Source organism: Larimichthys crocea, chromosome VII (genome assembly GCF_000972845.2).
Source record: "Larimichthys crocea isolate SSNF chromosome VII, L_crocea_2.0, whole genome shotgun sequence".
Classification (NCBI taxonomy): domain Eukaryota; kingdom Metazoa; phylum Chordata; class Actinopteri; family Sciaenidae; genus Larimichthys; species Larimichthys crocea.
Window position 1 is genome coordinate 3,394,714 of NC_040017.1, and position 10,635 is coordinate 3,405,348.

The 10,635-nt window shown below is 45.9% G+C and overlaps 2 protein-coding genes and 1 non-coding gene across 5 annotated transcripts in view; all 3 read right to left on the reverse strand.

Annotated features, from left to right (window-relative positions):
• mak16 (MAK16 homolog (S. cerevisiae)) overlaps positions 1-2,107 on the reverse strand; it is a 15,785-nt gene extending 13,678 nt beyond the window's left edge. The window contains exons 1-2 of the mRNA XM_027280014.1: positions 1,891-2,107; positions 1,616-1,665 (exon numbers count right to left, since the gene is read on the reverse strand). Of these exons, the coding sequence (XP_027135815.1) occupies positions 1,616-1,665; positions 1,891-1,905 (65 nt within the window). The 5' untranslated portion in view covers positions 1,906-2,107. The remainder of the gene's footprint in view (positions 1-1,615; positions 1,666-1,890) is intronic.
• Positions 2,108-2,800: 693 nt separating this feature from the next.
• LOC113746207 (small nucleolar RNA U13) lies at positions 2,801-2,899 on the reverse strand. The gene has a single exon (XR_003462679.1). It is a non-coding gene; the product is annotated as a small nucleolar RNA U13 (small nucleolar RNA).
• Positions 2,900-4,516: 1,617 nt separating this feature from the next.
• spinb (spindlin b) lies at positions 4,517-10,277 on the reverse strand. Of its 3 annotated transcripts, none has more exons than XM_027279926.1 (6): positions 8,883-8,997; positions 8,197-8,245; positions 8,012-8,106; positions 7,775-7,930; positions 7,433-7,666; positions 4,517-7,266 (listed from the first exon to the last, which is right to left on the reverse strand). In XM_027279926.1, the coding sequence occupies exons 1-6, from the start codon at positions 8,935-8,937 to the stop codon at positions 7,067-7,069; spliced, it is 789 nt and encodes a 262-aa protein (XP_027135727.1). In that variant the 5' UTR covers positions 8,938-8,997; the 3' UTR covers positions 4,517-7,066. The 3 variants fall into 3 exon arrangements, with proteins under 3 accessions (XP_027135727.1, XP_027135728.1, XP_027135729.1); XM_027279927.1 differs by lacking the exon at positions 8,883-8,997 and adding an exon at positions 10,006-10,277 and having other exon boundaries at positions 7,067-7,266; XM_027279928.1 differs by having other exon boundaries at positions 7,167-7,266; positions 7,369-7,666.
• Between the last annotated feature and the right edge of the window lie 358 nt (positions 10,278-10,635).

The following is a 10,635-nucleotide window of genomic DNA, read 5'->3' on the forward strand; positions in this document are numbered from 1 at the left end:
CATGAACTACATCATTCAGAACTCCATGAACTAACATGACTCAGAACTACCATGAACTACATCACTCACAGAACGCTACATGACTACAGAACTACATGAAACTACATCACTCAGAACTACATGACTCAGAACTACATGACTCTCAGAACTACATCACTCAGAACTACATCACTCAGAACTCCATGAACTACATCACTCAGAACTACCATGAACTACATCACTCAGAAACTGACCAGAACTACATCACATCAGAAACTACATCACTCGAACTACATGAACTACATCACTCAAACTACATGAACTACACATCCCAACTACAGACTACTACATGAACTCAGAATACATGCACTCAGCACTACTGAACTACATCACTCAGGAATACATGAACTACATCACTCAGAACTACGAAATAACTCACTCAGAAACTACATGAACTACATCACTCAACTACATACTCAGAATCACATACCAAACTCAAACCTCACTCAGACACATACTCAGAACTCTACTTCAGACAACTCCATGAACTACATCACTCAGACTCCTGAACTAATCACATCAGAACTACATTCACTCATGAACTACATCATCAGAAACTCCATGAACTAATCATCAGACACTCTGAATACAATCATCAGAACTCCATGAAATACACTCACTCGAACTCCAGAACTACATCATTCAGAATCCATGAACTACATCATCCAGAATCTCCATGAACACATCACCTCAGAACTCCCTGAACTACATCATTCAGAACTCCATGAACTACATCACTCAGAACTCCATGACTACATAATCCGAACTCCATGAACTACATCATCAGAACTCCATGAACTACATCACTCAGAACTCCATGAACTACATCACTCGAGAACCCATGAACACATCACTCAGAACTCCATGAACTACATCACAACATGAACTACATACTCAGAACTCCATGAACTAATCACACCATGAACTACATCACTCAGAACACCATGAACTAATCACTCAGAACTCCATGAACTACATCACTCAGAACTCATCACTCAGAATCCTACACACTCAAACTCCTGAACTACAGCACTCAGACTATCACTGAAACATCCACAGAACTACATCACTCAGAACTACATGAACTACATCACTCAGCACTATGAACTACAACTACAGAATACTCACTCCAGAACTACATTGAACTCAGAACTACATGAACTACACATCACTCAGAACGACATGACTCAGAACTACCTGAACTACATGACATCAGAACTACCATGAACTACATTCACTCAGAACTCACTGAACTACATCATCAGAACCCATTGAAACTACTCGACCATTGAAACTACATCACACAAACTTCACTCGAAACCTCATAACTCGCACTACATCAGACTACTCACAGATGAAACTACATCACCTCAGGCGACTCCCATGAACTACATCGACTACCTGAACTACACATCAGAAATCCGAACTACATCACTCAGAACTACATCACTACATAGCTCAATTGAACCATCTACATGACTACTGACATCACTCCGCAACTACTACATCACTCAGAACTACATGAACTACATCAACAAACAGATGAACTATCACATGAATGAAGGTTCAGACTTACTTTACTTTGAAGGAGCAGAACTGCTGGTTCCCGATAATGTCCCAGATCACCTGCAGGAAGCACATTAACCCACAATGTGATCAGATATAATATAACATATCACATATTATATTAAAAACAATAATAAAATCAAACGTTGAAACGTTATGTTAGTGTTGGTGTGTGGTTAGTAAAGATGGTTAACGGTCATTAACATATATATCTGTATAATTATAACATTGTAATAACTCGATGTGAGCTAACGTTAGCTCCGCTCCTGTCTCTCTGACACTCACGTCGTCGTGTTGCATCTTGAGTTCCTCTCAGAGTTCCTCTCGGAGTTCCTCTCGGAGCTTCAGCTGCAGTCCAGAGTTTGTTCACACGTTAGAAAAACGTTGTTTTAACGTTACGAAGAGTTTGTTCTGTCCGCGGAGCCACATGGACGATCAGGGAGCCGCCATCTTTGTTTGCATATGTGAGATCCCGAGAGACGTGAAGGCGACGTGACGCGAAGTATCGCGAGACTTTGAAACGCTGTTTTCCTGAAACAATTATTTATTATTTTAATTATACCGTGTTAAAAAGAAAGTCACACAGAAATGTACATTTTTTAATCTTAATAAATATTTTTTTTAAAATTCAAAAAGCAAAAACAACAAAATACAATTTAGATTTTATTGTATTTACTTCTAAACTTTTTTTGTGGTAGAATTGAATAAAAAATATCTGTTTATACTGCTCATCAAAAAAAATATAATATATATATATATACATATCAACATTTAAAAATAGTGTTTACAAAGTGCTTTGGCAGCAGAGGAACAAACAACATTTAAATCAAATAAAAAATCATATAAACAAACAAAAAGTTTTATAAAAAACATAATAATAGATTACATAAAACAACAAAATACAGAAAGTTTTTATTGTGGATTTTTTAAAGAAGTTCAGAACATTTAAACATTTCTTAAATCTAATTAAAATACATTTATGTTACAACTTGAATTAACTTAATCTGCATAAACATTAAAAACATAAAATGAGACAAAATAAAACATGTAACAAACACACGAGCTCAAATCAAACATTAAACATTTTAAAGAGTTCAAAAATCTGCCCGGTTTATAAAACATGTCTATTTTGGTATGACGTCATGCTGTACCATGAGTTTTATTTTGACACGCTCAAAGATGCCTTCCGGTTCAGGGTCAGACGGGCTGAGGCGCGCTGCGTAACAAGGTGAGGCCGCACCTTTCACGGAGGTCCGTGAACGCACCAATCATCACGCTCATGAACTGGAAAGATCACGCCGACAACATGGCGCCGCCGCGGCCTTGTCCGCCGCCTCCCGCGCTCTGACTCACGGTGTCACTTCTTCTTCTTCGTCTCCGTGATCAGACCGCGTCCATACGTCATCCTGCGTGACGTCACGACACCGCGAACATCCCGCCGCCGGTCCGCGCGACTTTTAACGGCGAAAACACCGAGAAACCGAGCGAGCTACCGGGAGAGGTGCATTATGGGAGAGAGAGAGAAAAAACAGCTGGCGGTAACCGGAAGTAACAGCGACACCTGGCGGTGTGGACGGAAACTGCACCCCGGGACAGGTACGGCAGGGATAGAGTAGATCGGATCGAGATATCGAGATAGAGTATCTGATAGCGAAGATAGGAATATATAATATATACATAATATATTATATATATTATATATAATTATATTTATTTATATATTATATAATATTATTATTATATTATCTATTATTTGTAGAGTCCAAGTCACAAAGTCCAATTTCTCGTGAGTTTACCATCTGTACAGGGAGTGACACCCTCTGTCCTTAGACCTCTAGTTCCCCAGTGAGGAAAAACTTGCCCACAAAAAACCTTTAACAGGGAAAAAAGGTGGAAGAAACCTCAGGAAGAGCCACAGAGGAGGGATCCCTCTCCCAGGACGGACAGACATGCAATAGATGTCAGTGTACAGGACAAATCAACACAAACATATTGTACAATTACAATGACTGATAAAATGACAATGAATTACAATGAATGATAAAATGACAATGAATTACAATGAATGATAAAATGACAATGAATTACAATGACTGATAAAATGATTACAGTAGCAGTGGAGCCTGTGATAGAGACAGAGAGACACAGATGCTCAGCAGCAGCAAATCATCAACTAACTCTAAACTGTGATGGAGATATGGCAGCAATAATGACAGTAGTAATAGAGAGAGAGTTTTCAGTAAAGGGAGATGTGACTGCATCTTCCACCAATACCGTGCCGGACTAGGAGTTCTGAAGTCTTGTTTCCTGTCGCTCCTCAGAGCAGCAGGTTGGATGAGTCTGTTGCTTTAGTTGCTCTGAGCTCGTCCTCCTCCTCCAGGGAGACGAGCTCAGAGCCGACAGCAGACTCTGCCGTCTGACCAGTCTCCTTGATGCCTGCACCCCACAGCAAAGAATGAATGTAAAACATAACAAATAAATTCAGATATCAGCATCAAACTTCCTCAGTTTATTTTTCATATGAAGACAATTATTGTTTTTAAATTGTAAAATGTATGTTTAAATATGCAAATGAGGCACACTTCCAAATCTGTACAACACGTTTATATATTTTTAAGACGTCATGATTCAAAAGATGTTATTAGAAGGTTATTAGGAGGTTGTTAAAAGGTTTGTGTTAATGTGACATGTAGAGTCGGGCTTCCAGGTCTTGCTGTTGGGTCCAGCTGCAGTCAGGACAAACTGTTCTGGTTCTGGTTCTGATGGACTCCATGATGATTGTTTTTCTCCAGCTGCTGCAGAAGTTCACCGACACAGATTGTAGAGACAGAAACATGTTTGACTTAAATCTGTAAATTTAAATGATATTTACATTTCTGATCTTCAACACTGAGAAAGAAGTGACCGAGTCGTGAGTGAAAAAACAGAGAGATGGTTTATTTTAGTAAATATCGGGAGCTGTTCACGGCTGTACAACACTGGCATCTGTAGTTGGCACTCTTTAAAGGGACAATCCACCAAAAACAGAATTCACATCCGTCATCCGTACATGATAATAACTGCTGCCAGCTCTGTTTGTCGGAGAATATTCTTTTTATTTTTGATCTTTTTTTCTTTTTTTTGCTCAATAAACCCCCAAAAAACGAAAAAAGCTTCCTGGGACACGGTACAAAAAGAAAAGAAGAAAACAAACAAAGAAAACCAAAAAGGCACCTGAAGCCACGACAGACAGACGTCAGCCCAACAACTGAAAACTACACGGACATGCAACTCACATCGATTTACACTGAGCTATATAGGCATGCAAAAACAACACTGCTCTGAACAGGGGCACACACACACACTCTCTCTCTCTCTCACACACACACACACTCTCTCACACACACACACACACAGATCAATGTTTTCTGTAAAATACGAACGCCGGCTCGTGAACAGACGACTCATGTCCACATCATGGAGGCTAAAGATCTGCCCAGACACTGGTTTTAATGCCCCCCGCCACCACCCAGGGGTTTCACTACGGTCTAAACATCCCGTGGTTCATCAGCCTGGAGCCAGCTGCATTGTGGGTAAGAGCATCCAGGTTACCGAGACGCCGCCACGCGACGGAGGAGAACCAATCAGAGCGAACAGGGTCAGACTGTTTGAATATTTTACACTTAAAAAACTTCTGAAAGACGAGCGCCGTTTGTTTTCACGTGATCGCCGAATGATTCGTCAGCTTGTGACGCCGAGATCTACGGAACGCGCTGTGATCTCTAGAAAACACGTTTGTTGTCGTCGAAATTAATTTAACGATCAAAATAAAGTAAAACATGTTTCTCCTCTGTCATCAGAGCGTTCTGGTTCCACGTTCTAGAACCAATATGTGTTGGTTCCACGTTCTAGAACCAGAGCGTGGACGTTTCAAAGCACATTTTGAGGGAACACGTTCCACAGACAGCGACGCTGTGAAGCTGCTGTGAACTCCAGATTGCAGAATCAGAACAAAGAAAACGACGCCGCGGTCTCTCACGGGGAACGTTCTACGCTTAAAACAGCTGTGATGTCGCCAGCAGAGGATTGTGGGAGTTGAAGTTGTCTTTGATTTGTCGGTCAGCAGGTAGAGAAATAAAAACCTTAAACCAGATCTCCGGAGCTGCAGCGCGATTCACAAACAGAAACCAAAGAACAGGTCGCACAGAGAAAAGCACGTGTCAGCTCGCAGCGTGTCCATCAACGCTTTTCATATAAAATCATAGAAACTATAAACCAGCTTGTAACAGACCAGCCCAGCGGCCAATCAGAAAACGACTCGAGGACAGGTGGGCAGTCTGACCTTCACGCGGCGTCTGTCTGTTCGCTGATTCGTTGTGCTGAAGTTTTGAAGAAACATTCAGATATTCTGGGAAATCTTTCTCAGATGACGAGACGGAGACTCGCCGAACACGCCACGCATGGTTTATAACGCGGTAATGCAGCTGTACGTGTTAGTTAATAACACGTTAACGCGCGTTTACAATGTTTGCATTATAACGAGTTACTAACCACCCTGAGCAGGGACTTCCCAGAGTACTCTGGTGTTTCATTACTGGGAGCATCATTATCGTCCCAGTCATCAATACTTTGTGTTTTTGGCACAATGCTCAATAAAAGTCAAACCTTCATGTCGACGTCTCGGAGCTGAAGCTGCTTCAGAAACATAAAAAAACCAAAAAGGCTAAAAACAGAAACGTTTCAGATTCACGCTGGATTATTTACAAAGAAAAACATCTCGCTCTCGTTAGCATCGTTAGCAGCTTCACAAGGACGGCTAACAATGCTAATCAGGCCAAACGAGCACACGCGACACGCGAACCTCCCGCGACACGCGAACCTCCCGCGACACGCGAACCTCCCGCATGTCTGATAAAGTCATTGTGGGTAATGTAACAGCAACAGGACAAAGATGAATGATCTGGATCTTCTACCGTGTCCTTCAGCGAGCGGACACGAGTTCCTCAGGTGTGTCCAGGTGAAGACAGACGATGGTTCACCTTCAGGGGAGTCCCATCCCTTCATTAACCCCCGGCTCAGACTCAGACCTGTCCACCACCCCTCCTCTGACGATGAGGTCTCAAACGGTCTGACAGGGTTTCAGGAAAAGGGGTGAGGAGGTCTTTCTAACGAACGATGTCTTCAAGTTCCAAACGGAACCGACGTTCAGGTTTCCGAGTGGATCGCTGGTCGTCTTCGGGGCTCTCAAACCAGTTTTATGGGAGTCAGCAGAAAGAGTCTGGACGATAAACGAGTCGGTGAAGACTTGAAGCTGGTTTGTAGTTGTTCCGTCTCTGGTCGGGGTCTGATCTTGTTGTTAAGGCGTCTCCGTAGATCGTGGTGAGTCTCAGGATGTTTTTAACCCTAGCTGTCAGGGGGTCCGGTGGGTCTAGGCAGGTCTCGGTAAGTCTTTTTTTTTTTCCTCATGGGGCGGTTTCTGGTCTTAGGAGGTCTTGACCAGGTCATAGACGTAGATGTGGAAGTCGTCATCGAACTTGATGAAGTAGACGGAGGGTTTCGCCTCCACCTGGTGGATGACCATGCCCGACCGCTTCCCGCCATCCTCTTTGGCGTACTCCACCTGTTTGCCCACCAGACTGTCGACCACCTCGCCGGGCTCCCGCTCCGTCGCCACGCTGTCGTCTACAGACAGAAAAGAGAAGCGAACACATCAGCTGAAGATCGACGGCTGAAGAAACGTGGAGTTCAAACAGAAGAGATGAGAATGAAACGGAAGTTCCTCACATGTTTCTGGACTAAAACTATGATGAAAGTGAAGCAGAACCAGTTTGGCCGTGTTGCCACTCACTGGAGTCGGGCATGATGCGCAGGTCTCCCTCCTTGTAGTCGTCCAGCAGCTGGTACATGTACAGAACCGGGTCTTTCTCGTAGGTGATGTAGAACCAGGACGTCATGATGGGAGCCCGAGCCAGTACCATCCCCCTCCACTCCTCCTTCGGCCCGTCCTCCGTCTCAAACATGTGCTCCACCGCCTTCCCGATCATCGTCTCCGCCAGCATCGAGTCGCTTACACGGGCCGGAGCTAGACCAATCACAAAGAGAGTATGATGACATCATCACCAACAGTCCAAATAACGTAGAACAGAACAAGAACGGGAAGTAGAGTTCAGTTGGTTCGGCTCTTCCTCACCCACTCTGTCGGGCAGGACCTCCAGCCCCACCACCCGCTCGTCACTGTACAGCTCCAGGCCGTAGATGCAGTCGAAGCCGTCGTATTTGATCAGGTACAGGGACGGGTTAACGGGGACCTGGTCCAGGACCGTCCCCTTCCACTGGGACGACTTACCTAAGACACGAGGATCAACCGTTTACTGCACCAGGAATCGATACACAACCATCAATCAACCAATAACTAACTCATACTCACTGCCTTCCTTCCAGATGTGCTGGATCCTGCAGCCCACAATGTTCCTTCTGGGCTGAGCCAGCGTCTTACTGGGACCAACACTAGTCCTCTGTTTCCTGCAGGGAGTCAACGAAGGACGAGTTAAGACGGGAGACAAACGTGGACGTCTGAACATTTGATTTATCTTTCGCCCTCGTCAGACTTACTTGTGCGTGTTCTTCTTCTTCATCATGTTTGCAGACACACCTGAATGTCCTGAAACAACAAAGAATCAATACGAGCTCCCTGCAGACTGTCCAGAACCTGGACGTAGTCTCTGAGACTCACAGACTGTCTAAAACCTGGACGTAGTCTCCGTGACGTCCCTGCAGACTGTCTAAAACCTGGACATAGTCTCTGTGACTATCGCAGACTGTCTAAAACCTGGACGTAGTCTCCGTGACGTCCCCGCAGACTGTCTAAAACCTGGACGTAGTCTCCGTGACGTCCCCGCAGACTGTCTAAAACCTGGACGTAGTCTCCGTGACTATCGCAGATTGTCTAAAACCTGGACGTAGTCTCCGTGACTATCGCAGAGCGTATAAAACCTGGAATAGTCTCTGTGACGTCCGCAGAACTGTCTAAAACCTGGACGTAGCTCCGTGACGTCCCCGCAGACTGTCTAAAACCTGGACGTATAGTCTCCGTGACGTCCCGCCAGACTGTCTAAACCTGGACGTAGTTCCGTGACGTCCAGACTGCTAAAAGCCTGGACCGTAGTCACGTGACGTCCCGCAAGCTGTCTAAAACCTGGACGTAGTCTCCGTGACGTCCCCGCAGACTGTCAGACTGACTTCGTTCAGAACAACAATCTGTCCCTTTAATGTTGGGGACAAACTCATTTTGAACTCACCCCCGTCCGCTCGGGGCCGCGGGGCTGTGGGCTCTTGAATGGGGTCTTCATTCATCACCTGTAGGGGGGCAGACCAGCCAGGCGCCGGTCCAGGACTAAACGCTGGGAGTCGTGTGTTTGAACAGGCCAGAGGGGTGTGGGCGGTGTTTTGTAGGGGGGGGGGGGGGCAGGGAGGGGGTGAGGAGTGGAGGTAATGGGGTGGGGGGGGGAGGAGGGTAGGGGAAGGAGGAGCACCAGGGATTAGGCCGGGCGCTGGACAGGCTGCATACAGGCCGGGTACAGACTAACACCTGGAGACTGAGGCGACGTCACAGCTGGAGGACACGATGAGGAGACGACGAGTCCAGCCTGAAAACACACAAACACACAAGATGACACAACTGTAGCTGCTGTTAGTTTGTATCAGCTCAGGTGTTTGACTCCATTTCTAAGCTGGTTCTGGTTCTGGTTCTGGGGACCTGGCTGATGATTGGCTGCTCAGTGAATCCTTGAAAAACAAACTGTGACGTTTTGCAGAGACAAACAGCTGCACGACGACGACCACAACAACTGCAACAAACCACAGAGCTGCTGCACGAGCACAGCATGCAGCACTGCAGGAACACATGACAGACCAGGACCAGGACCAGGACCAGGACCAAGACCAGGACCAGGACCAGGACCAGGACCACCAGCAGCAGATGAAAATGTGATGCGAGTGGTTAAAGATGGAGGAAGATCTGAACCTGACCATCTGTTTGAGAGGAAACAATTAATTAATTCATTAACGACCTCCAGTTTGTTCGTCTGTGACGGTGAACTGAACATCGAAACTCTAAAAACTGAGCCTGACTCGAGCAGAGACAGATCGAAACTCTAAAAACTGAGCCTGACTCGAGCAGAGACAGAGGACGTCCAGGTTTTAGACAGTCTGCGGGGACGTCACGGAGACTACGTCCAGGTTTTAGACAGTCTGCGGGGACGTCTCATAGACTACGTCCAGGTTTTAGACAGTCTGCGGGGACGTCACGGAGACTACGTCCAGGTTTTAGACAGTCTGAGGGGACGTCTCAGAGACTACGTCCACCTTAACCCAAGAGCAGGAAACGTGTCATCGGTCAGCGATGACCTCACCTGAGCTCACCTGACTGTCCTCTCTCTGCAGCCCTTCCTCTTCCTCCTCTTCCTCACCACAATAAAAGCATGAACTCATCCTTTCATCTGCCTGCTCACGTGAGTTTGTTTTGACTGATGATGAAGATGAAGATGAAGATGAAGATGAAGATGAGCAGCCAGAGGTCACGCTTCACCTTCCTAATCAACTGACCGCCACGCACCCCGCACACTCACGCAGATGTCTGTGCACAGACAGCCGCCATATTGCGCCAGTATTTACAAAAAAAGCCGCATCGGTGCAAAAAAAAAAAAAAAAAAAAAAAGGCGCAGGCGAACAAAGGGAGCGCGAGCTGTGTGCGGGGAAACACCGCAGCTCTGCTCCGCTGCTGTGCGGTAAAACGCGAGCGCAGTGCGCGGGCCGCTGAGCGGGCCGGTTCGGCGGGGCCGGGGGCCGCAGGTTTCTTACCGATGCAAGCAATCAGTGTCGCCGCATAATCCCGATCAGCCGCCGAGGACAGGCTGCACATTGATCCGCCGCTGCGCTGCGCAAAGCTAGCTGCGCTAAGAGGGAGGGGAGGCGGAAGTGAGGGGGCCCCGGCCCTTCAAAGTAAAAGCTGGAATTTTGATGCAATATGTTTGTTTCTCTCTTTTTTTTTTT